Source organism: Scleropages formosus, chromosome 14, assembly GCF_900964775.1.
Source record: "Scleropages formosus chromosome 14, fSclFor1.1, whole genome shotgun sequence".
Lineage (NCBI taxonomy): Eukaryota > Metazoa > Chordata > Actinopteri > Osteoglossiformes > Osteoglossidae > Scleropages > Scleropages formosus.
This window is the reverse complement of record NC_041819.1, coordinates 28,039,408-28,066,248: the sequence shown is the minus strand read 5'-3', so window position 1 is coordinate 28,066,248 and position 26,841 is coordinate 28,039,408. Positions and strand designations below refer to the sequence as shown.

Here is a 26,841-nt window from a genome sequence, read left to right as displayed (position 1 = left end):
AACGTGTCCTGGGTCTGCCCCGAGGCCTCCTCCCAGTGGGACGTGCCCGGAACACCTCACCAGGGAGGTGTCCAGGAGGCATCCGGAACAGATGCCCGAGCCACCTCAACTGGCTCCTCTCGATGCGGAGGAGCAGCGGCTCTACTCCGAGCTCCTCCCGGGTGACTGAGCTCCTCATCCTATCTCTAAGGGTGCGCCCAGCCACCCTGCGAAGGAAACTCATTTCCGCCGCTTGTATCCGCAATCTCATTCTTTCGGTCATGATCCAGAGTTCATGACCATAGGTGAGGGTCGGAACGTAGATCGACCGGTAAATTGAGAGCTTCACCTTACGACTCAGCTCCTTCTTCACCACAACAGACCGGTACAATGACCGCATTACTGCGGACGCCGCACCGATCCGTCCGTCAACCTGCCGCTCCATTTTTCCCTCACTCGTGAACAAGACCCCGAGATACTTAAAGTCCTCCACTTGAGGGAGCAACTCCCCTCTAACCCGGAGGGGGCAATCCACCTTTTTCCGACTGAGAACCATGGTCTCGGATTTGGAGGTGCTGATTCTCATCCCCGCCGCTGCGCACTCGGCTGCAAACCTCTCCAGTGCAAGCTGTAAGTCTTGATTCGATGAAGCCAACAGGACCACATCGTCCGCAAAAAGCAGAGACGAGATCCTGCGGCCACCAAAACAGACACTCTCCGTTCCCTGGCTGCGCCTACAAATTCTGTCCATGAAAATAATGAACAGAATCGGTGACAAAGGGCAGCCCTGGCGGAGTCCAACATGCACCGGGAACAGGTCTGACTTACTGCCGGCAATGCGAATCAAGCTCCTGCTCCGGTCATACAGGCAACGAACAGCCTGTAGCAGTGAGCCCCGAACCCCATAATCCCGAAGTACCTCCCACAGGATGCCACGAGGGACACAGTCGAATGCCTTCTCCAGGTCCACAAAACACATATGGACTGGTTGGGCAAACTCCCATGAACCCTCCAACACCCTAGTGAGGGTGTAGAGCTGGTTCAGTGTTCCACAGCCAGGGCGAAAACCGCATTGCTCCTCCTGAATCCACGGTTCGACTATCGGTCGGATTCTCCTCTCCAGTACCCCGGCTTAGACTTTCCCAGGGAGACTGAGGAGTGTGATCCCCCTATAGTTGGAACACACTTTCCGGTCCCCCTTCTTAAAAAGAGGGACCACCACCCCGGTCTGCCAGTCCAGAGGCACCGTTCCCGAACTCAACACAATGCTGCGGAGGCGTGTCAGCCAAGACAGCCCCACAACATCCAGAGACCTGAGAAACTGGGAGCGGATCTCATCCACCCCTGGAGCCTTGTCACCAAAGAGTTTTTTGACTACCTCAGCAACTTCAGCCAGGGTAATGGACGAGTCCCCCTCCAAGTCCCCAGCCTCTACGGAAGGCGTGTCGAAAGGATTGAGGAGATCCTCAAAGTACTCCTTCCACCGCCCGAGGACATCCTCAGTTGATGTCAGCAGTGCACCATTTCCACTGTAAACAGTGTTGGCGGAACACTGCTTTCCCTCTGAGTCGCCGGACGGTTTGCCAGAATCTCTTTGAGGCCGACCGAAAGTCTTCCTCCATGGCCTCACTGAACTCTTCCCAGGCCCGAGTTTTTGCCGCGGCAACTGCCAGAGCTGCGCTCCGTCTGGCCTGCCGGTACCCGTCAGCTGCTTCAGGAATCCCATGAGCCAGCCAGGCCCAATAGAACTCCTTCTTCAGCTTGATGGCATCCCTCACCTCCGGTGTCCACTACCGTGTTCGGGGATTGCCGCCGCGACAGGCGCCGGAGACTTTATGGCCGCAGCTCCGAACCGCCGCCCCAACAATGGAGGTCTGGAACATAGTCCATTTGGACTCAATGTCCCCAGTCTCCCTCGGGACCTGGTTGAAGCTCTGCCGTAGGTGGGAGTTGAAGACCTCTCTGACAGGGGCCTCCGCCAAACGTTCCCAACAGACCCTCACTATGCGTTTGGGCCTGCCAGGTCTGTCCAGCTTTCTCCCCCGCCATCGAATCCAACTCACCACCAGGTGGTGATCAGTTGACAGCTCAGCCCCTCTCTTCAACCGAGTGTCCAAGACATATGGCCGAAGATCAGAAGAAACGACTACAAAGTCGATCATCGACCTCCGACCTAGGGTGTCCTGGTGCCACGTGCACTGATGGACACCCTTATGCATGAACATGGTATTTGTTATGGACAAACCGTGACTAGCACAGAAATCCAATAACAACTCACCACTCGGGTTCAGATCAGGGAGGCCGTTCCTCCCAATCACGCCCCCCCAGGTGTCACTGTCGCTGCCCACGTGGGCGTTAAAGTCCCCCAGTAGAACGACAGAGTCCCCAGTGGGAGCGCTTTCCAGCACGCCCTCCAGGGACTCCAAAAAGGCTGGGTACTCTACACTGCTGCTAGGCGCATAAGCACAAACGACAGTGAGAGACCATTCCCTGACCCGAAGGCGCAGGAGGATGACCCTATCATTCACTGGGGTAGACTCCAACACATGGCGGCTGAACTGGGGGGCTATTAACAAGCCCACACCCGCCCGCCGCCTCTCACCCTGGGCAACGCCAGAATAGTGGAGAGTCCATCCCTGGTCGAGAAGAGTGGTTCCAGAACCCAAGCTGTGAGTGGAAGTGAGCCCGACTATATCTAGACGGTATCTCTCAACCTCCTGCACCAGCTCAGGCTCCTTCCCCGCCAGTGAGGCGACATTCCAAGTCCCAAAAACCAGAGTTGGCGCCTGAGGTTTGGGTCGGCCGGGCACTCGGCCCCGACCACCGCCCAAATCACAACGCACCGGCCCCTTACAGTCTCTCCGGCAGGTGGTGAGCCCACCGAAGAGCGGCTCCACGTCATGGCTTCGGGCTGAGCCCGGCCAGGCCCCGTGGGCATAGACCTGGCCACCAGGCGCTCGCATGAGAGCCCCCCCCCCCCAGGCCTGGCTCCAGGGTGGGGCCCCGGTGACTCCATACCGGGCAGGATAAACGAAAGCCGTGGTTTAATTGTCATCATAAGGGGCTTTTGAACCGCACTTTGTCTCGTCTGTCATTCAGGACCTGTTTGCCATGGGTGACCCTACCAGGGGCATATAGCCCCAGGCAACATAGCTCCTGAAGTCATTCAGGCACTCAAACCCCCCCACCACGGTAAGGTGGCGGTTCAAGGAGGGGTATATTAAAATCAAACTATAAATAGAGAAAACTAAATTAAATACAATAATAATACATTATTAATAAGCAACAACACTCTAACAAGGTATTGAACATCAACAAATACTAAAATTCAATAAAATCCAACTAAAATCACATATTAAACACACACACTGTCTGAACTGCTTGTCCCCATTTGGGATTGCGGGGAGCTGGAGCCTAACCTGGCAACACAGGGCATAAGGCTGGAGAGGGAGGGGATACACCCAGGACGGGACAGCAGTCCATCACAAGGCCCCCCAAGCAGGACTTGAACCCCAGACCCACAGGAGAGCAAGACCCGGTCCAACCCACTGCACCACCACGCCCCCTACATATTAAACAGTCTTTCCAAACAATGATCCCCGCCCCCCAGCTCCTAGGTGGGACCCCTCACTGGAGCCTGAAAAATTGAACCTAGGAGGGAACCCAACCAGGGGCAAATCAATAACCAAAACACCTGAATGATCTGGTCCTTAGCCTTTTTGTTGGGTGCCCATCTGAACAGGTGTCATCGGTGTAGTACCGGCAACATGTCCAGCCTCCCTCCTTCGTCTCCTCTTCTTCCTGGTCACCCATGAAAACTCAAGGTGGTGTCCTCCTGACCAGGATAGCGAAAATCCTCTTCGGCTGGAGGTCCTACTGATTGGGACCCACCAACAGTAGCCGCTGCAAAAACATCTCTTACCTTAGTCTCCACCACCGCTCACATCTCACCTCCAGTGCTTGTTGATGATGGCACTGCCTTTGGGCCATCCTACGCCGATGCCACACTGCCCGGCACCTCACCACCGCAGGGCGGCCTATGGTGGGGCAACTGCGGAAGAGATGTCCTTCTCCTCCATACTGGGAACAGTGGCAGGGACCTGCGCAGTCCCTGGCCAGGTGGCCGGACTACAAACATCGCCGGCACCTCATGTCCTTACAGTTCTTCTGTGTGTGCCCCCAGCCCAAACACAGATGACAGGAGGGAGGCTGTCCTTGATTAAACAGGTAGCCTGTGCTGCTGCAAATGTTAAAATATGCAGGAGGGTGGACAAATCCCTCCATCCCCACAGGGTCAGGGTGAAGACATACCTGAAATTGTCTTCACTCGTTCCAAAAGCCCAGCTCATCCCCCACATCCTTCTGTCCTACTGTGATGTCAACAAACTCCTTCAGAAAAGTTTCCATCATGATCTTCCAGTCGTTCCTCCGAAGTGGCTCCACAAAGTAGGGGCGTAAGATGGCATGGTCAGCGCTCTCCCTACACGTCCTCAAAGTCATCCAGTACTCCCCCTCAGTCTGCAGCGTGAGGTTGAAGAACGACGATGGTCCAATGTGTTGGATGCAGACCACAACCTCAGTGGCCAGGAGTCCTAAGATAACCTCCCGAATGAAAGCAACTCACTCAGGAAATTTGCTGTCGTCCTCCCGGTTCCTCCACCAGAAGCAAAGAGTGTTCTTCAAGGTGGTCTGCATCTCCGGAACCGTCGTCTTCGCCATGGACGTCATCGTTTCAATGGATCCTCGGAGCTGTCAACTTTGGCAGGAGAGCTGGACTAATTCCGTATCACCCTACAGGAATGGCACACAAACCACCCAAAACCCTGCACGTTATGCTCCCCAGGCTACCCAAAATAAAAAAAAACCCCTACGAGGGAGCAGAGCTTCACCCCAGGAAAGCTGTGGTCATGCCACACACAGTCCTGAACATGACTCCACTCAGCCCCCGCTAAAATCTCCGGTACTGCACTTCGACCTTAACCTAAAGGCCGAGACGTCCCTTCCTGGGTGTGTCCCCTCCCCCTCCAGCCTTGCACCCTTTGTCAGCGGGTTAGGCTCTGGTTCGCCGCGACCCCACTTGGGATAAAGCGGTTTCAGACAGTATGTGTGTGGTGTGTGTGTGCGTCCAAACACTCTGATTACTGTAATTTACTACACTAAGTCATCAGACTATAAACCCCATTACTGGAAAAGTTGGGATATTTTCTAAAATACAATAAAAACAAAAGTCTGCAATTTGTAAATTCTCTTGAACCTTTATTTCACTGACAAAAGTACAAAGAAAAGATTTTCACTGTTTTCACTGATCAACTTGATTGTGTTTTGTAAATATAAACAGATTTAGAATTTGATGCCTGCAACACACTGAAAAAAGTGGGACAGAGGCCTGTTTACCACCGTGTTACATCACCATTCCTTTGAATGACACTTTTGAATCGTTTGGGAACTGAGGATTCTAAGTGTTGCAGTTTTGCCCGTTGGAATTTTTGCCCATTCTTGCTCAATAAGAGACTTGAGCCACTCAACAGTCCATGGTCGCCGTGGTGTGGTTCTCCTCTTCTTCTCTTGATGCACCAGACATTTTCAATAGAAGCCACATGCGGACCAGATGAGGCCTGGCGTTGTCTTGCTGAACCATAACCGTGGACTTCCGGGGTAAAGACGTTGCCTTGATGACATCATGTGTCTCTGTAAAACCCCAATATATGTCTCCATGTCAACAGTACCTTCACACATATGGTACAAGTCACTGATGCAGCGTTTATTGAAACCCAGGTGGTTTTGAGTTCGTCTCACCGCAGATCCCCCAGCACCAGGGCGCTTTCTGTAAGCGGTGTGAGTTCACTCTCAGCGCGCTCGGTGCACGGCCTCCTCCTCCTTCCTGTCTGAGCGCAGCAGCGGCAGAGACAATCGCGCCTGGAGATGCGGTCGAGAGTCACGGCAGCGAACAACAAGGGCCCGTGGGCGGAGCTGTGAAACTCGGCAGGGGGTCACATCCAGCACGGGCCTCCGGCGCTCGCGCTCGGCCTCCTCCTCTTCCGCGGCCTCGGTGCCGTTACCGGTCTCTCGTAGGGTCGCGACCCCTCGGCGGACACATTGCATTGCTGGATAGCTGCAGATCCACAGATACAACAACTCACTGGTTCTGAGGGGTGTGTGGGAATGAGCGGAATGTGTGACCGTGTGTGTGTGTGCGTGCGTATGTGTGTGCAGTCAGATTGATTCTGTATCCCCAGGTGTCGCGGGAACCATATTCATATTTGCCGTCGGACTCAAATCAACGATCAACGTGGACATAATGTACTGGAGTATTTTTGAAACATGAACATGATGCCAAAAATGTAGGGAAATTGCAAACATTTTACCTGAAGGTTCTTTAACACACATGACCATGAGGCGCAGTGTGTGACATGGACAGAGACAGCGAGTGTCGCTCACCTGGACACGCAGGGAACACAGCATTTCAGTGTTTCCTTGCGTCACTGTGAGTCACAGGAGCAGGACGGTGTCAGAGCTGCTCTTGCGCATTAATATTTCATTGTCTTATTTTCTCCTCATGTCATCGGCCTCAAGTGTCACTGTTTCGCCGCAGTAAATCTGGGAGGAAGAGTTTGACTTTAAAAAGAGAATCGAAGGCAGAACGCGGTCACATCACTGCATCGTGAAAAGCAGCGGTGGGGGCCAAACGCACACACACATTTTCAGAACCGCTTGTCCCATACGAGGTCACGGGGAACCGGAGCCTACCCGGTAACACAGGGCGTAAGGCCAGAGGGGGAGGGGACACACCCAGTCCATCGCAAGGCACCCCAAGCAGGACTCGAACCCCAGACCCACCAGAGAACAGGACGGTGGTCCAATTCACTGCACCCCCACACACACACACACCCTTAAATACACATGCATACTTACCCTAAATACATACACACACACACACACACACACACACACTACACACACACACTTTCAGAACCACTTGTCCCATACAGGGTCGCGGGGAGCCGGAGCCTACCCAGCAACACAGGACGCAAGGCCGCAGGAGGAGGGGACACACCCAGGATGAGACACCAGTCCATCACAAGGCACCCCAAGCAGGACTCAAACCCCCAACCCACCGGAAAGCAGGACAGCGGTCCAACCCACTGCGCCACCCCACCCCATCCCACCCTAAATAGCTCCAGTAAAAATTACTCTGCTGTATAAATGGATCAATAACTGTGAGCTGCTTTGTAGAAGGGGGGTGCAGTGGTGCAGTGGGTTGGTCTCAGGTCCTACTCTCCAGTGGGTCTGGGGTTCGAGTCCCGCTTGGGGTGCCTTGTGGCGGACTGGCGTCCCGTCCTGGGTGTGTCCCCTCCCCCTCCGGCCTTATGCCCTGTGTTGCCGGGTTAGGTTCCGGTTCCCCGTGACCCCGTATGGGACAAGCGGTTCTGAAAATGTGCGTGTGTGTGCTTTGTAGAAAAGTGTCAGGTCAATGAAAAGAATTTATAATAACTAAATATTTTAAATTAACTTGGGGACTTTTACTTTCATGATGACTGCGCCCAGGAAGGAAGGGAAACGGTCGAGGCTCCAGGACACACTTTCTATCTCACTACCCTCTTCAGAGCCTCCAGCCTGGTGTGGCGAGATGCACCTTCTGTTGTCGGGGGGGGGGTAATTATGTCATCGGGGTTCTTTACACACACACCTCTGTCCAGCGAGTGGCTCCACAAGGTCTCTGTGTGTGTTCAATGTGTGCAAGTGTGTGTTCAGTGTGTGAATTCAGTGCCTGTGAGTGTGTGTGCGCATTCAGCGTGTGAGTGTGTGTTTGCAGAAACAGGTCCAGGTCTCTGTGCAGAAGGAGCTGTGTGACAAGTCCTTCCGTACTGTTATGAGAGTAGTTTACAGTGATTTTATCCAGTGAGGAATAAACAGTTTAACAACGTTCCTCCGTTTATTCCCTGGTTGGTTCTGTTAAAATCTCATCACTTTAACTTTTCTTGTTTGAACATTGAATGACTTTGAAAGTGAACTTGAGCGAAAGCAAAACATGATCTCTGCAAACTCATATCCAGCGCTGACTGTCGACTGATGGCTTCATCCCCTGAACATGAGCATCGCTCCTCATGTGGACACTGCACAGCAGACAGGAACTGTAAACACCGTGGAAGTGAGTTGAGTTGAGGTGGAGACCAGGCTGGGAACAGCGGAGGCAGGATTTCTAACACCTTCACTTCTTCCCTCACACACTTCACAAGGACAAGTAACACAAATCCAGTACAGGGGGGCAGAGTGACACACCATCGTCCGTATGAAAACCTCCCTCCTCTCCCCCATCTCACCATCTCACACTTTTAACACAGTTCTTGACGAACTCATTGGCCACACCTGGTGCTTTTTATCACCTTTACCTGCTGTTTCGCGGCCTGTGATCAGCTGTCTGATTTTCTCACCCAGAGCCATCTCCTCGATGGATATCAGTCTGGTTTCAAAGTTGGTCACTCCACTGAGACGGCCCCTCTGGTGGTGTTTGATGCTCTGCAAGCCGCTAGAGCTGCCTCTCTCTCCTCGGTCCTCATCCTCCTCGATCTGTCTGGAGCATTCGACACTGTAAATCTCTGGATTCTACTCTGCTCTCTTAACCAGCTTGGGATCAAAGGTATGGCACTCAGATGGTTTGAGTCCTACCTCTCTGACAGATCGTCTCAATTGGTCTGGGGGAGCTCTCATTCTTCTCCTCTGCCTCTCTCAACCGGTGTTCCACAGGGCTCGGTATTGGATCCTCTTCTTTTCTCCATCTACACCTCCTCCCTCGGTTCGGTCATAGCCTCGCATGGTTTCAAATACCACTGCTATGCTGATGACACCCAGCTCTTCCTCTCCGTTCCACCTGGAGTGTCAGACATTTCCACACACATCATTGCCTGCCTGTCGGACATCTCTTCATGGATGTATGATCACCACCTCCAACTCAACCTCCCCAAAACAAAGATTCTTTACCTCCCAGCTGGCTTGTCCTCCTGTCACAACCTATCGATCAAACTGGACAACGCACTCATTTTTCTACCTCCTCGGCTAAGAGTCTGGGAGTGACGATTGACTCAGAAGGTTATCAGGATTCATGTATCCTGAGTTTTATGCACCTGCTCGAGCGATGAACATCGTTGCATCAAGTGGAAAGAAACAAACTAGGTTTACTTAAGAGTTACATGTCTGTAGTTACTGTATATGTCTTTCTCCTAATGTAATGTGCAAATTGTATTTTTGCTGAGCTGTATGTTGCTTTGGAGAAAAGCGTCTGCTAAATGAATAAATGTAAATGTAAATATTGCACCTGCTACCCCTCACAGAGCATGAAAACTCACCTTATGCACACACACACAACCCACGGTGTGATCAGACGATCTGGCTGTTAATGGTTTGTGGTTTGAGGATTTTTACCCTTACCCTACCCTCAGGACCCACCCCTCTAACACACACACACACACACACGCACGCACGCACGCACGCACACACACACACACAAGAGATTAACGGTAATGAAAGAGTCTCCACCTGTAGTTGTATATTCATGATTTCATGTTCTTGTCTGTTTAGAGTGCCACCCTTAACATGTAGTAATATGAATTATTAATAGTGAGTTATTTTTTAACCTGCATAATTTTTGTAGTTCTGAAGATTATGCTTAATGATTATGAATTTTAATATACGATATATATAATAATTATTATTCTTATATATTATGCAAAAAGTACAAAATGTATGCAGGTACGAAATCTGACAGCCTGGTCAACAATCTCACTCTTGACACCAGGAAGACAAAGGAGACTGTGCTGGACTTCAGGAAGAAACGGATGACTGACCTCAGTGCTGCGCTCATTAATGGCGAGGCTGTGGAGAGAGTCCCCAGTGAGACTGAACATCACGCAACTCTTCTCTTGGCCACACGCACCTCCGCTGTGATCGGAAAGGTGCAACAACGCCTCTATTTCTTGAGAAGACCGAGGAGAGCGACCCTGCCCCAGGACCTTCTTGTCAGTTTCTGCCCATGTACAGTGGAGAGAGTGCTGACGTACTGCATTACAGCATGGTACATATCTGTCTGCTGTGTCAGGAGTCCCCAGAGCCAACCAGGCCCTAAGGGCCTCCTTCTTCAGCTTGATGGCTTCCCTCGCCACCGGTGTCCACCAGCGGGTTCTCGGGTTGCCGCCCTGGCTGGCACCAACAAGCTTTTAGCCACAGCTGTGCCTGGCTGCTTCCACAACAGAGGTTTTGAACAAAGTCCATTCAGACACCATATCTCCTCCCTCCTCTGCGACATGGGAGAAGCGCTCCCGGAGGTGTGAGTTAAAATCATTCCGGACAAGGTCCTCTGACAGTCGTTCCCAGCACACCCTCATTAAATGCCTGGGCCTACCGGGCCTGTCCATCAGTTTTCCCTGCCGTCTGATCCAACTCACCACCAGATGGTGATCAGTTGACAGCTCAGCACCTCTCTTCACCCGAGTGTTCAAAACATGTGGCCTCAAGGCTGAAGAAACGACTACAAAGTCGATCATTGACCTTTGGCCCAAGGAGCTCTGGTACCAAGTACACTTATGAGCGTCCTTGTGTTCGAACATGGTGTTTGTTATGGACAAACCATGACTAGCACAGAAGTCCAATAACATTTCACCATTCGGGTTTAGATCGGACAAGCCGTTCTTAACATATCACCCCCCCACCAGATTTCCCAGTCATTGCCAACGTGAGCATTGAAGTCCCCCCTCTTCCTGAGTAGGAGAGGGACCATCTCCATCAAGGAGTTTGGGTCCAGAACCAACACTGTGAGTGGAGGTGAGCCCAACTATATCTAGTTGGTATTTCTCAACCTCCTGCACCAATTCTGGCTCCTTCCCCCCCAGTGAGGTTACATTCCACGTGCCAAGAGCAAGTTTCTGTTGTGAGGGGCCATGACGCCATGCGCCACCCTGCCCTCTCCTGCCACTTGGAATACATCACACCCAACCCCCATGTTTGACTTTGCGGGTGGAGGACCCACATGGACCCCCAACGTTGCCTTTTTGGGCTGAGCCCGGCCAGGCTACGTGGGCTGGCCGGCCACCAGGCGCTCACATAGGAACACTACCACCAGTCCTGGCTCCAGAGGTAGATCCCAGTGACCCTGTTCTGGGCAGGATAAATGTACTCTTGTTTACTTTTTCCATGGAGGTTTTTGGATCGTGCTAATCTGCATCTTCACTCCAGACCTGTTCTCCTTGGGAGACCCTACCAGGAGCATACTGCTCCTGACGATATAGTTCTGGAGATCCCTAGATCACGCAAGCCCTTCTGCCATAAGAAGACCCTAATCCAGGAAGGGGAAAAAAAAAAAAAAGCAAATTCAGTTATGAATTTTTGAAACCTTCCAGCACAACATCAGCAGCAATGTTTTGTCCCAGAAACACCAGACACAGAAAATTCACAAAACACACAACACGAGTGAACTGTACAGCTCACATGCGATGTACTTTGTCGAAACACATGGTGCTAAAAAATGGCTCAAAAAAGAGTGGTGAGAGACCTTGAGAAGTGAAACAGGAATTGTACTTGTGGACGACTCATATCCTAGTTTTTACATCACGTTGCAGAAAACCTTTGCTCATCAAAGTAAAGGTAACAGTGTAAAGTTACAGTAAAGGGAAAAAAACAGAGAAAACAAAGTGACAGTTGTTTTGTGCGTCCAGGAGGAAGTGGACATGATGGGCTGGAGCTCCAGTAGAAGTGCAGAGATGTTTTCCCAAAATGGTCCTCATTGCATCGCTGCCGTATCACCTGAGGATGGAACTGCTCACTGGGAGCCTCATAAAAAACAGCCGAGTGTCTCTGCGGAACTAGTGGGACCAGCAGAACTGGTGGTAGCAGTGGAAGCAGTAGAACCAGAGGAAGCACTAGAACAAGCTGAACCAGTGGAAGCAGTGAAACTAGTGGAACCAGTCGAAACAGTGGGACCAGTGGAAGCAGTTACACATGTGCCTGTGCACCACACCGTCACCCTGCTGCTTCACACACCCATCTACAGCATGTCGAAGGAACAGGGTGAGTTCCAGGTTACTCCACGGGGGTCTGATCACTGGAAGTGATGACTGCAGGACTCTAAGCGTCACATCGAATGTTCATCGGCGGCTGGACAAGGAGCCGACATGTTCGTACTGCGGGTAAGAAATGAACTCGCTGTTGTTTCTGTGTTTGACACACTGGACATTGAGGAACCCTGGTGCTCAGATGTAGAGAAACTCATCAAGATGCTCTGATGTTCTTCTAAGGCTCCTCTCTTGTTTTACTGTGGTACAGGAAGTAAACTGATCTGTGGTCAAGAAATAACGACACTCATATTTTGAAAAAGAAGTATCGCTCAAAACACACATAGCCTGCAGGACCTTAATGTCAAATAACACACACACACACACACACACACAAACACACAAAGAGTCAAGGAAGTGGGTAAAAATAGGGATGTGAAACATTAGAAGTGATGACATTTTTTAGAATTTGAAACTATATCTTTCTGTATTTATGACACAAAGTTCAAATACTGAAAACTTGTTTTATTTCTGATCCAATTTCTTCAAATCATTTTAAAACTGAAAACATTTCAATTTGTGTAGAAGCTCTTTGCCGTGTTGCTGTGAGCTATGACTTTTCACACACACTCTACTCACTGTGTTCACAGGGTGTGTATCTTCAGGAAGATCTTCTGCTTTGTGTGTGTCACAATGCTTCTGGTTTTCAGTCTGTACACCGCGGTACCGTACTGGTACACAGAGTAAGAGCTCTAACAGCTCTCTCTTCACTTCATTATCGTATTTCTTACAAATGTGGAAATGAGTGTGTTACGTACCGAGAGCCTCCAGGTCGTCTTTGTGATGTTCGCAGCACTTTGTGTCAAATCCGGTAAGTTTATAATTCCTTGAAGGTCTCAAGTCATGAAATGACGAAGTTCTGGAGACAGAGGTTCTGTTCGTGTTCACTGCTCACTGGTTCTGATACACACGTTATACTGTGTGTTCACTGTTACTCTGAACATCATCACCGAAACTGTTGATACAAACAGGAAGGTGGAATAAGAGTAAATATCACTTGCTTTGCTTTTCTCTCTTTATTGAGCAATTTGTTTTATTTTGGGTTCTTAAATGCAGATAATGGTGTGTGAACATGATGTGTGTGTGTGTGTGTGTATTTTCTACCTGTGCAGGTAGAACAGCTGAACAAGTGTATGGATTAATAGGAAAAGAGGCTCAACTGGATCCGAAAGAGACTGAAACCATCAATAGGATCACATGGAAGAAAGAGAACAACAAAATAGTCGAGTGGATCGAGAATCCAAAACCACACAGGTATTCCAGATGTTTGACTGAAGACCAGTGTAACCTGAATAAGTCAACTGGGGTGCTGATATTGAAAGGGTTAAAACGAGAAGATAAAGGACGATACTTTTCCGAAATAAACAGTAAAGGACCCGCAAAGGAATTTGAGCTCATTGTACTCGGTAAGTGGGTTTCAAGTCCAGTGTCTTAATGACCTGTTTAAGAGATGAACAAATAGAGAAACACAGTTTGCACAATGTGAACTTTTACTTTGTGGTTTGGGAATAATGAGACTCCATTGTGAAAATTCATGATTTAGTGTTTAAGTTTCACTGACTGGATTACAGTGAAATATTTGTACCAAAGAGACAAGAGAGTAAAGAATTGCTCTGGTGTCCCAGTGGAGATAATAAAAGAGAGAAGATCGGAAGAATACATCTTATAGTGTGTATTTCCATTGGAGAAACATCTCAGTGTTACAGACAAAGTGTCTAATAACTGACTCTATGTTCCAAAACCAAAACACCAAACAGGACATGTGACCTCCCCCCAATCTATAATTTAGGTGCTGACTTGAAAACACCCTCAGAAATGAAGACCTCATGTCGCAGTGTCACCATGTGACCATTATTTGACCACTCCGGTAGGACCAGTTTTGGGGGGGGCATTCCTCACACTCCTAAATTCGTAATGAGGGCCTGGCTGCACGGTTAACTTTTGTGTGAGCAAGCGCTGCACTCAGAATTACGTTTGTATATGTGGTACAGAGACCAAATGTGAAAACCAGCAAATCTCAGTTTCTCACTTCGGCTGTTTTTAGTAGCCGGTGACTGACAGTCTGTTCTGTCAAAACGTCACTAACCCACTGAGAAAAGTGCCAAACTCCCCGACGGTCACTGCAGCACTGTCCAAGTTATCAGTTGAACAGCCCTCTGGTATCCAGTGGAGGACAAGAGGGAATAACATCATTTAGGCGTCACTGACATGAACAGCTGACAGATGCCTGAGCAGCTCTTTTCCTCTACAGAACCTGTGCCCAAACCTCGAGTCGCCAGAGACTGCAGTTGGACCCAGTGCATCCTGGCCTGTGTGGGAGAGGAGAGTAATCACACCAAATACTCCTGGAAAGAGAACGACATAACTGTAAAGGAGGGAAACATCTTGATGGTGGAGAAGAGTGGAGAGCAGAGTAAAAGTTACACCTGTGTGTTCAGTAATCCTAAGAGTGAGGAGCACAGTGACCCGGTCAGTGTGATGGACGTATCTCCAGGTCAGTCGTTGAACATTTTTAAAAAATACTCTGTATTACAGTATTTCTTACACGATATTCTAGATTTCAGTAAAGTTGGTGTCAAGACTCCAGAGCAATACTTTCTGCCAGTGGAAGTTCATGACCTTCTGTAACATTTGTTGAAAATTATGGATTTTTTGGAACTGTAATTTTATACATATATGGATGATTTATCAAGTTTATCAGGTTAATTCCTCTGATAAACTGTTTCTTTTTAAGGTTCTTCCGTTGGACTGATAGTCTTTTTCATCGTTGGAGCAGCTGAGTTCCTGATCCTCAGTCTAGTGGCCGTCATTATTTGATGTTTAAAACAAAATAATTCCTAGGTCATTAAAGCCCATTATTCCAAAAAAATACTGATATCTGAGCAGAATTAATACACAGGTACCATGACATGAAAGTTCAGGACCTGTTATCTGTCACAGAGGTCTGTTGCTTGTACCTTCAGTCAAAGTGTCCCTCAGCAGAAGGTCATGTGTGTCAGTGATGTTGGACCGGAGCGACTGCTGAGAGCAGAAGCACAAAGAGTCCAGTTCCTCCAACAGTGTTTCATAGCTACACGTCACATCATTGTGTCCATTTCAATGCTTCTTCAGGGTTACGAGTGAATTCCTAGTTGATGGTCCTGCCTGTGAAGTTCTGCTCTCTGCTTCACGTCACACTTTCAGTGCCTGCTGTTGAACTTCTCTCATTGTCTCCAGGATAATATATTTGGCCTCAAGAATCCTGAGCAATAAAGAAAAAAGCTGTTTGTGTCCATGGGCTTCCATCTCTCTCTCTACTTCTTCTTCACAGGTGTAACATGATCACAAGTCGTGAACCTGGAACACGTGACCATATTTAGACGCATAGAGATCGACTACAGAAAGTTCCAGAATCTTTGAGACCACAGACCTTCACTTTATTTATTGCTCATAATTCCCTGCTTTTCAGATTCAGACCCTCACTCTTCGAACCACAATGTTTTGGATCAAGCCCCTCACCTTTAAGGCACAGGCTCTTATTCCCCGAACCACCGTAACATCCTTGTGGATCACAACCACCAGACCTTCGGAACTCTACCCTTGCATTTCGGACCACGATCCAGATCACAATTTGGTCCCAAACCCTACTTTCTCTTTGTCCTCCTCTGTCACTGATGCTCTCAAATCAGTGTTCATCTTCTCTTGCCTTTGACTGCATGTCTGTGTAATATTGCCAACGTAGCTCTGCACATCTCTTTTCAGCACTGCACCGGAAATCATGACTAATGTAATATGTAAAACAAACAAACAAACAAACAAACACACACTTTCAGAACCACTTGTCCCATACGGGGTCGCGGAGCCTACCCGGTAACACAAGGCGTAAGGCCAGAGGGGGAGGGGACACACCCAGGACAGGACACCAGTCCATCGCAAGGCACCCCAAGAAGGACTCGAACCCCAGACCCACCGGAGAGCAGGACTGTGGTCCAACCCACTGCGCCACCGCACCCCCTGTCATATGTAAAACATCCTTCCCTAAATCAATCATCTCAGTAACAGAAGAAAATAAAAACAGATCATTTCCATGAACTTCAGCACCTCCTGTCCTACTGCCGCTCTGTAGGCCACACATCCCTGGATCAGGTCCCCAGAACAATGAGATGCACATCAGCTTCCACAGGTGGTGCAGTGGTCAGGGCTCATAGTTTCTGATGTTCAGGGTCCTGTCCTACTGTGGTGCCCTGGATCATGGTGCTTACCCTACACTGACACAATAAGAATTACCCAGTCTTTGTGATAGTTTATCTTAAGAATAAATTATTTTGTACAATCTTATTAGTACAAGTGGGTGAAACACTGTAAAGTGGACAATGTTAGCCCATTGACACTTCACTGTACAATAAATAAAAGTGAGCAGTGACAAGTACAGTATTACACTGCAGTGATGTGGGCAAATGATGTACTTTCCCCTGGAGGAGCCACAGCCACTGTTGGAATGGATTGCTGGGACATAACGGGGGGTTCAATTTACAGAAAGCGTGAAGATTAATGACAGCTGATATTTCTCATGTGTGATTGGGCTGGAAAAGGATTCGGTCTAATACTTCCCTCTAAACCTGCCAGCACAGATACAGTATATTCAGCACTGATGTGTGCCCTCCCCACTGCTCTTCTCCCGTTACACTAATGACTGAACCTGCAAAGACCCCCCCCCCTCTGTGAAGCTTCTGAAGTTTGCAGACGACACCACGGTTACTGGCCTCATCCAGGACGGTGACTCGTCTGCATAGAGGAGGGAGGTTGAACAGCTGGCTGGAAAACAGCACATGTGTTGTGTACAGGACTCTGGAAACATTGCAGTGCATTTTTACATGTTTCCAGTTCTGCTATTCATAAAAAAACTCAAAGTTTACTGTACAGTGTTGTTTTTTTCACTCGTTGTGTCGACCTGATGAATCAGTTCTGTTCATTGAACCGCAGCGGTTGTTCCGTCGTGTTCGACCACAACATGGACCGGTGAGTGAAGTGGGAGGGACAGGATCAGGTAAAAGGCAGCAGTATAACGGACCGCAAGTCATAATGTACAAGTTCTCAATATCGCCACAAATACCGTGTCATATAGTCACTACTATCTGAAATACTGCAACGACGTCACGTGTAGCATATACCTTTATATTTAAAAAGTAACAAAGGTAGAACCGCGGTTCAAACGGCACAAATCGGCACAAATGTAGCACAAATGAAAAAGCCCGAATTCGAGCGTCTGCAGCGTTGTAGGGGGGCTGGAGTGACGTCACTTCCAAAATAAGTAGATGTCAATATCTCAAAAACTGCAACGGCGCAAATTCTAATTTTTACAACACAAATGTAGCACTAACGAATCATAAGGTCTTTTTCATTAGTGCTGTTTGTAGGGGGGCAGCTGCACTGAGCTTTCAGCACCAGACTCCAGCACGAGAAGAAGGGAAGAAAAGCTGAAAAAGTGGCAGGGTATTAATGGCGTGAAAAGGCCAGGTGAACAAATGGATCGCACAGCAAAAAACCAGACGATAGTAGATGAAGATCAAGATGAGGCGAAGAAAATTCGGATTTTCAGTGTAAAGTGGAGATTGGGTGGCAAGTGGCTACAGTATCTGATCCCAACAAAAACATAATTTATTGTGTGGGCTCTGTCTGTGTGTGTGTGTGTCTGTGTGTGCCTGTGTGTGTGTGGGGCGGCATTTTGGCCAGTGAAAATGCTGAGTGGCTAGTGACTTTGGAAAATCACTAGCCACAGTGGCCAGTGAGTCAAAAAGTTAATGTCAAGCCGTGGTTGTGTCCCGTTGTGAGTCCAACACAGACGAAAAGTAGAATGAGCCCACGTGCAGAGTGTGTGTATGAGTGTACAGTGAAAACAGTGTAAAGTACAGTGTGGAGATGAAACGATGAACACGGGACAAAGAGCACACAGTAAATTCTCACAAAGGTGAAAAGTAAAACAGATCTGTTACACCTATGGGACAAAACTTATGAAATGAATGAATAACTAAATTCAATTTATTTTTATATATTTTTGTATGTAACTGAAGTTCAGCAGTAAAACACAGTAGAACACTGATCAATAATCTGCAATCCTGTCACAGTTTTTTGTTGCTTTTATATGTGACTGACAAACAAGTAGGGGGTGCGGTGGTGCAGCAGGTTCAGCTGGGTCCTGCTCTCTGTGGGTCTGGGGTTCGAGTCCCGCTTCGGTTGCCTGGCAATAGGCTGGCATCCCATCCTGGGTGTGTTCCCTCGCCCTCCAGCCTTTCGCCGTGTTAGGCCGGGCCAGGATCTGGCTCACCGTGCCTGCAGCTCAGGACAATTGGTTTTAGAGAGTGAGTGTGAGTGTATGAACAGGTGTTTGGGTGTGGATCAGTGGTACTGAGTGGTGCCCCCTCTGGTCACTAGTGGTATTTTCACAGTGAGTCATGACACACTGTACTACAGGTGCTGTGAGGTGCCACAAACCTGTTTTCTGCTGGACTACTTCCACTAGATAACAGAATGAAGGTTTTTTAATGATTCTGTATCAATATTTATGTTATTTAAACCTAACTCCATATGATCATAACGTGTGTGGTCACAGAAGCCCAAAGGGAGGACAGAGGAGGGAGTTGGGTCAATGCCCCCGTCTCCCTTTATCGAACCCTCCCCTGCAGCAGGACGGACCCCCGACACAGAATCCACCCCCCAGCCTCCTATCCCTCAGTGGTCACCGTTTCTGTGAAGACCACAAACTAACACAGCAGTGACGCATTTCCTGCTTCTTCAACGCTGGTGTTTCACAAGCTGCGGGTGGATTGTTCTTCGAATGGAGCTTTTTTCAAATGTTCCAGTGCAAAATGTACAGCAGAGCTTTATAACATAATCACTATGCACTGGAAGTGTGAAAAATACCGGATGTCATAATTTGGGCTCCGAACTGTGCTGTTCACATGCAAAAAACTGTATTAGAGCACATTGTGGTGCAGATATGGCAGAAGTAATAGTGACAGATGTGGAAATTTGCTCAGAAACAGTAGACAGATGCAGTCGGTTGTGTGTTTGTGTAGCTGTTGGTGGTATTTTTATTAATTTGTTTCTTAAACAGTATTTTGTGGTTTGTTAGGGCGCATGTACAGCTAAACAATTCTGTGTCCCTTAGTGTGGAGTGGGGGTGACTCTGTCGATCCATTAATTCCGTCTGTTTTTTTGTTTTTTTTAGTTGCCGTTGTTGGTGTTTCGGTTTCAATGAGGAATTAGCTTGATTTAAATAGCAGCTGGTGACCCAAAGTGGCAGCAGTGCGGCCGCCTCTTGGTGCGAAATCTCGGGGTGCAAAGACAAGGAAGTCAACCTGTGGGAGTCATTCCACTGAGGAAGGCCACTGGTACCATGTCCCTCAAGAGATGTTTTGTCAAACATGTCGACCATCAAAGTCTTCTGCGGCAACTGAGCCGTATGATGTCACCACCACCGGAGACCTGGACGCTCTCGTTGCTACAGTAACCTAGTTTACCCTTGCCTGTCAAACCCTTCTTCCTGCTTCAGTTTTTCCATGGGACTCTGGAACTGCCAGCCTGCAGTGAGAAAGGCTGACTTCATACCAGCCTACTCCTCCTATCTCTCACTGGACCTCCTGGCCCAAACTGATCCCTGGATCATCCCAGACAGCACAGCCACACCTGCAGCTCTCTCCACTAACTACTCCTTCTCTCACACCCCTCATGAGGTGGAGGCACAGGCTGCTCATCTCTCCACGGTGGGAATTCTTTGCTCCCTCTTCACCTGCATCATCTGTCCTCCTTTGAATGGCATATTGTCTCCACCACTGCCCCAATCACTCTTGTTGTGGTTTATCGCTCTCCTGACCCTCTCAGCTGCTTCTTGAATGACCTCGACATCTCGTTGAGCTCTCTGCCAGGGGACAACGCTCTGTTGATTCTCCTGGATGACTTCAACCTGCATGTCGATGACATTCATGCAAGCGGCCTTCTGTTGCGCCTACAGTCCTTCGATCTCTCCCTGTCCCTGTCCCCTGATACTCACAAATCACCTTGACCTTGTCTTCTCCCATAACTGTGGCTATCCTGTCCTCTCTGTTACTTTGCTGCATGTCTCTGATCACTTTTGCATTTCCTTTCAACCTGGCCTCACTACTATTCCCTCGTCTTTCTTCCCTCTCTTAACCAGCTTGGGATCAAAGGTGTGGCCCTAAGATGGTTTGAGTCCTACCTTTCTGACAGATTCTATCAAGTGGTCTGGTGGAGCTTCTGTTCTTCTCCTCTGCCTCTCTCAACCAGTGTCCTGCAGGGCTCAGTACTGGGTCCTCTTCTTTTCTCAGTCTACACCTCCTCCCTCAGTCCGGTCATAGCCTCCCATGGATTCAAATACCACTGCTATGCTGATGATACCCATCTCTTCCTCTCCTTTCCACCTTGTGCATCAGACATTTCCACGCACATCGCTGCCTGCCTGTTGGACATCTCTGCATGGATATCTAATCACCACCTCCAACTCAGCCTTTCCAAAACAGAGATTCGTTACCTCCCAGCTGTCCTGTCCTCCTGTCATGATCTATCGATCAAACTGGAAAACTGGGACATGAATTCAATCCCTGCTCGTTCCATTGGAGTTCACATGTTCTCCCCGTGTCTGTGTGGGTTTACTCCGGGTGCTCTGGTTTCCTCCCACAGTCCAAAGACATGCTGTTCAGGTTCACCCATAGTGTGTGAGCGACAGAGAGTGTCTTCCACGGATGTATGGATGAGTGACCCAATGTAAATAGTGTATTCAGCAGTGTAAGTCACTGCAGTGAATAAGGTGTGTGGGTTGCTAACACTACATAGAGTTCATCAGGAGTTGCTTTGGAGAAAAGCGTGAGCTAAATGTAGTAACGTCAACAATGGTCTGTTGTATGTTGTTATCGTTACATTACCTTGCAGAAAAGCATGTGTCCATCAAAGTAAATGTAACAGTGTAAAGTTACAGTAAAGGGAAAAGGACGTAGGAAACAAAGTGATAGTTGTGTTGTGCGTCCAGGATGAAGTGGACATGATGGGCTGGAGCTCCAGTAGAAGCGCAGAGATGTTTTGCCAAAACGGTCCTCATTGCATCGCTGCCGTATCACTTGACATCACTTGGAACTGAAAGGGTAGAACTGCTCACTGGGAGCCTCATAAAGAACAGCTGAGTGTCTCTGTGGAAGCAGTGAAACCAGTGGGACCAGTGGAAGCAGCTACACATGTGCCTGTGCACCACACCGTCACCCTGCTGCTTCACACACCCATCTACAGCATGTCGAAGGAACAGGGTGAGTTCCAGGTTACTCCACGGGGGTCTGATCACTGGAAGTGATGACTGCAGGACTCAAAGCGTCACATCGAATGTTCATCGGCGGCTGGACAAGGAGCCGACATGTTCGTACTGCGGGTAAGAAATGAACTCGCTGTTGTTTCTGTGTTTGACACACTGGACATTGAGGAACCCTGGTGCTCAGATGTAGAGAAACTCATCAAGATGCTCTGATGTTCTTCTAAGGCTCCTCTCTTGTTTTACTGTGGTACAGGAAGTAAACTGATCTGTGGTCAAGAAATAACGACACTCATATTTTCACAAAGAAGTATCACTCAGAACACACATAGCCTGCAGGACCTTAATGTCAAATAACACACACACACACACACACACACACACACACACACACACACACACACACACACACACACACACACAAAGAGTCAAGGAAGTGGGTAAAAATAGGGATGTGAAACATTAGAAGTGATGACATTTTTTAGAATTTGAAATTGTATCTTTCTGTATTTATGACACACAAAGTTTAAATACTAAAAAAGTGTTTTATTTCTGATCCCATTTCTTCACATCATTTTAAAACATTTACATTTACGTATATTTATTTATCAGCCACTTTTCTCCGAAGTGACAAACATCTCATACAAAATACAATGTGTTCATTAGGAGAACACTTAGATACAGTTGTGTTATTTTTAAGTGCAGTTAGTTTCTTTACACCATATGAACCAACGTTCATCACACAAAAACATATATATATATACATATCTATACATATATTTTTCTATATATGTTAAGTACGTGAAAAGTATTTGAATGCATTTAAAAACCTGTTTGTATTATTTTATTATTTTTTGTGAAATTATTCAATTTTTCAGTTTGAGGACCAGATGGGAAAAAGTCCCGTTCAGCACCAACAAATGGACAGGACCACTGTACTATATCTGAACAGGGTCGCTCGGGATACCAGAAACACAACTGCATTTCGTATTTGTATTATTCCTTCCTTTTGGAGAAGAAGATCATCTTCATTTTTGGATCATCTCTGTGACAGGCTTGTCTTAGTTAAAGAGTCGGTTGTAAGAGACGAGGCAGGAAACAGGAGGAGATGCAGTTGCCCGTTGCTGTGGGCTTTTATTTGCCTTAGTCAGCGGAGAAGGAAGGAGATGGGAAAGGGGGAGCAGGGAACAGGTAAGGAGAGGCTTCGTGCAGGTCAGGGGGACTGGGAGAGTCGGGTCGGTCGGGACGCAGGCTTCGTCTCAGGGTTCGGGTCTGCAGTCGCCTCTGTCTGGTTCTCCTCCTCGGTCTCTTCCCCACTACCGCTGGGCACCGGGGAAGAAATAGGGGATGATATCAGCCCCAGCTGTGGCTGCTTTGCCCCTGTCTCCGCCCCCTCCCCGGGCGGCCTCGGCGTGCTACACCTGTCCTGGAGCTCCGGCTCTCACACTGCAGGATCTTCTCTGCAGTTGAACAAATAACCCAAAGAGGGGTTTCGATCTCACTCTGCTGACATGTAGGACTGAGGAGACCCTGAAGTCCTACTGTGGAGAAGAGCTCAGTTTGTCCACAAAACAGGTAGTATTTTGTTACAACTACTTTTTCAAAGGTTAAAAGGAAGCTATTAAAGGCCATTATTAGAAACTCTTTTTGAAAATTAGGGAACGTGAGTAGCTGTAGGATTATTATTATGATTATTATGATTATTGTTCAAAACTCTCCTCTTTCATACTCACTTCTCCTCTGGTCTATTAAGTGCTCCACAAAAGTCAATGTTTAATTTTTTTACAAGGAATTGTTTAATAACGTGTAAACCTTCATGGAGCTACTCGTCTACTGTACCCTGGTTTGTACCCTGGTACATTGCATTGAACTGTGTGCACAGTGGCGCAGCGGGTAGCACTGCCATTTCCCAGCGTCCAGGCTATTTGGGTGTAGGATTCATTCTGGCTCATTGCATGTGGAATTTACATGTTCTCCCCATCTTCTCATCAGTTACTTCCCACAGTCAAAATACATGTATTTCATGTGGACTGGTGACCCTAGATTGCCCACACAGTGTGAGGGAGTGTGTTCAAGTGCTACCCTGTGATGGACTGACATCCTGTCCGACCCTCCTAGCCTCACACCCAATACCTCCAGGAAGAGTTCTGAACCGCCGCAACCCTGACAAGCACAAGCAAGAAATAAAAGTGAAGAGTGTGATCCTGGGAGTTACAGCAGTGGGACTCAGATTACTGTGTTCAGTTTGGGGTTGTGTGTGTTTGATTACTTGCAACGGAAAATATAGCAAGAACATAACAGCTGCCAAGTTACATAATACCTCATTTTCTGGGTGAACTCAAAGAAACCACAAAGCCCTGCTACCTGAAACCACAAACCAGGAGAAGGTGCTGTTGAGCAGCAGGAGGCGCCGTTCACTGTAGAGCCGATGAAAGAGCAAAGTGACAGAGTAGTGAAGGGGACACTGTACTCTAGAGAGTGTTGTTGCTGTCCTCATAGTGACCACTGAACAGTCACAGTGTTCGTTCTCATATCTGTGAACAGCAGAAGAGCACTTGACAGGGTTGTATCTAACGAGTTCTGAGCCTCCTGGAAAAATATTGACGTGGCCCCCACCGCCCTCCACCCATATCATAGAGAGTATGGAGGCCCACATACGGTGCCACTGGGACCCTCTAACTCATCTTTGGAATGGGGTTGTGGGTCGGACGAGGCCACAGTGAAATCTGTTGCCGCAGGACATATTATTTTAAAAGTTTCATATCAAATCACTTTGACACAATTTATTTACCTGTAACAGAACATGGTCATGTTAACACTTTTATTTCAAAAGTTAAATGTTTGTATAAATATTAGAGCAAAACAATAGCATTAAGCCATTAATAACTTCTTATGAAACATTGTTTAAAGTCCTCAAGCAATCCTTCAAGACAAACTAATAAAATAACAAAAGACAAGAAATTAATAAAATATAAATAGAAACACACACACAGAGTCTGAAACCGCTTGTCCTACAGGGTAATGGGGAGCCGAACCCAGCAACACAGGGTATAAGCTTGGAGGGGGAGGGGACACACCCAGGAAAGGACACCAGTCCGCCACAAGGCACCCCAAGCAGGATTCGAACCCCAGACCCACCGGAGAGCAGGACCCGGTCTAACCCACTTCACCACTGCGCCACCACATCCCCTATTAATAAAATAGTAAAATAAAACAAAATGGTTCCCACATTTATGTTTTTTTTCTTCCCGACATTTTCAATCACTCGGTCTCCAGTTCTTCCACTGTAACTTCACTTCTAAGTTCAGCTGTTCTCAGATCAGCCTCAACTCTGATTGGTGATGTTCTGTAGCTGGGGTGGGACTTACTGTTTTATTGGGTCCCTCTGCTGTTTGTCATTGACTGAGCTGAACTAATTAATAACCATTGGACTAAACCATTTTTTCCAAACCATGTTTGGAAAAGAATAGCAGAGTCAAGTGTCCCTTCCTCTCATGAACCCCTCCAGTCAACCGGGTCACCACACCAGTATGCTCTTAGCACCCTGACACCCTTGACATCCCACCCTTCTGCACTGACATGTCAATATCTACATTCCTGAGGAGGAGGAAACACTGAGCAGAAATGCTGAAGAAGAATAACTTGCCTTCTACACTGAGCAGAGACCTGAACCGGTTGAGTTTTCTACCTTCGGGATCCTCCAGAGCCGAGCAGAACACTTGTCGACGGCCTTTGTCCACTGAGACCTGGAGCTCCAGTAGCTCTTGCTTTCCTCACAGCCTCCGGTACCTCCTTCCAAGTAGCTTCTCCTGTGTCCTGCGTGTCCACTGGACTGTGTGGTTCCATTAAGTCCCTGCACTGCTCCAGTTCCTGGTCTCTGGACGAGTCACCGCATGCAGTTTGGAGGTTGTTGTCAATCTCCTTGGAGCAGATCAGCTGCCCGCTGCACTTCTTCTCCAGTCGACCACCAGTGATGTCAAAGAGATCTGCTGGAAACGTGCAAAAAGAGTGAGAAAAAGTCAGAAAAGCACAAGAAGACAAGTATTGATCCCTGTTGCTGCTTCTGAGTCTCGAACCTGATACCTGCTGTAAGAGATTTTCCTCAGTCTCTCTCTTGTTGTGTTACCACTTCATTTTGCATTTCAGTGCAATTTTTCATCATTATTGTTTGAACCTCCCTCTGTTTAATACTCTTCAAGTTCAAGTTGTTTTTATTGTCATTCCCGTCAGCAAACTTCACAGCACCATTGATTTATGTCCTCAAAATTGCTTCATGTTTTACCTCTTAACATGTAATAAGACAGTTGCTTTCATATTGTAAGTGATAATATTAATGTAAATGTTTATTAATCAGTAATATAGAGAGGCACTTCCTCTGCTAAGAGGTGACATTAAGCTGTAAGATGGTTTGTACAACTGGTCACTGGTGTAAATTTAAGTGGTTCCTCACCCACATGAAGTTAATGCAGAAAGGCACGCATGGGGGATATATGGGACGGTTTTGGCTGGTCAAACACAACTTGTACCGCGGTATTCTATATCAGTTTGATGGGCATAGCAGGAAGGCCACACAGGAGAGAGATGCAATATCCAGACGGGACGTCACCATGGCCTGGACAAGTAGTTGGGCAAACTCATTTGTGAGGTAAGGACGGATCCTGCAGATGTTATGCAGGATGTATCTGCAGGACCGGGTTGTGGGTTCGATGTACTGAGAGAAAGACAGACTTGAGTCAGTCGTTACTCCCAGACTCTTAGCCGAGGAGGTAGGTGAGATGACTGAGTCGTCCAGTTTGGTCGAGAGTCTCCACAGGAGGGTGGACCAGCTGGAAGGTGAAAGATCTCTGTTTTGGAGACGTGTACAGCGGTATTTTCAAAAAGCTGAAGTTAATTTGTGCTAAAAAAGAGTGTGAAAGGGCTGCACACTTCCTGTCATAGGAAAGCGTAAATAAAAAGTTAGTGGTTTTTAGCAGAGAGAGAAGTGCAGCGGTGTGGAGCTGCGCTGATTTACACAACTGATTAGACTTGTTTCTTCATGTTCAGACATTAGTCAATGGTATCACTGTTCTTTTAGTTATTAATAAGTGTGAGATGTTTCTGAAGACTTTGACTTATTTGGCCCTTCATGGGGGGTAGAACGGACGTGGCGGTGCACTGGATAGTACCAGTGCTCCACAGTTCCTCGTTTCTGAGTGGGTATGGATGTGTGGAGTCAGCACGTTTCTTCTTCGGTCTGTAGCCCACAGACAGACATGGAAGAAGACCCTGGGAAACCACTTCAGTTCCTTTTTCCGCCTAGAAAATCACGCATGTGGTTGCGATGAGTCAGCTTCACATCGATAGAACATCGATCAACAGCGGAACATTTAAAACTAACAAGTTACCAGAATGTAATAGTCTGGCGCACAGCGCCGTGGGTTTGGATGAGACAAAGAAGGACAAAGAGGCAGCGTTCATGACAAACAGTTT

The 26,841-nt window shown here is 47.9% G+C and overlaps 2 protein-coding genes across 2 annotated transcripts in view; both read left to right on the top strand.

The window, feature by feature from the left end:
* LOC108936734 (uncharacterized) overlaps positions 1 to 26,841 on the top strand; it is a 54,611-nt gene that overhangs the window by 21,593 nt on the left and 6,177 nt on the right. The window lies entirely within an intron of this gene.
* LOC108926848 (uncharacterized) lies at positions 11,987 to 15,350 on the top strand. Its single transcript, XM_029258209.1, has 5 exons — positions 11,987 to 12,155; positions 12,671 to 12,891; positions 13,193 to 13,486; positions 14,332 to 14,574; positions 14,815 to 15,350. Exons 2-5 carry the CDS (start codon positions 12,822 to 12,824, stop codon positions 14,895 to 14,897), a joined length of 690 nt encoding a protein of 229 aa, XP_029114042.1. The 5' UTR covers positions 11,987 to 12,155; positions 12,671 to 12,821; the 3' UTR covers positions 14,898 to 15,350.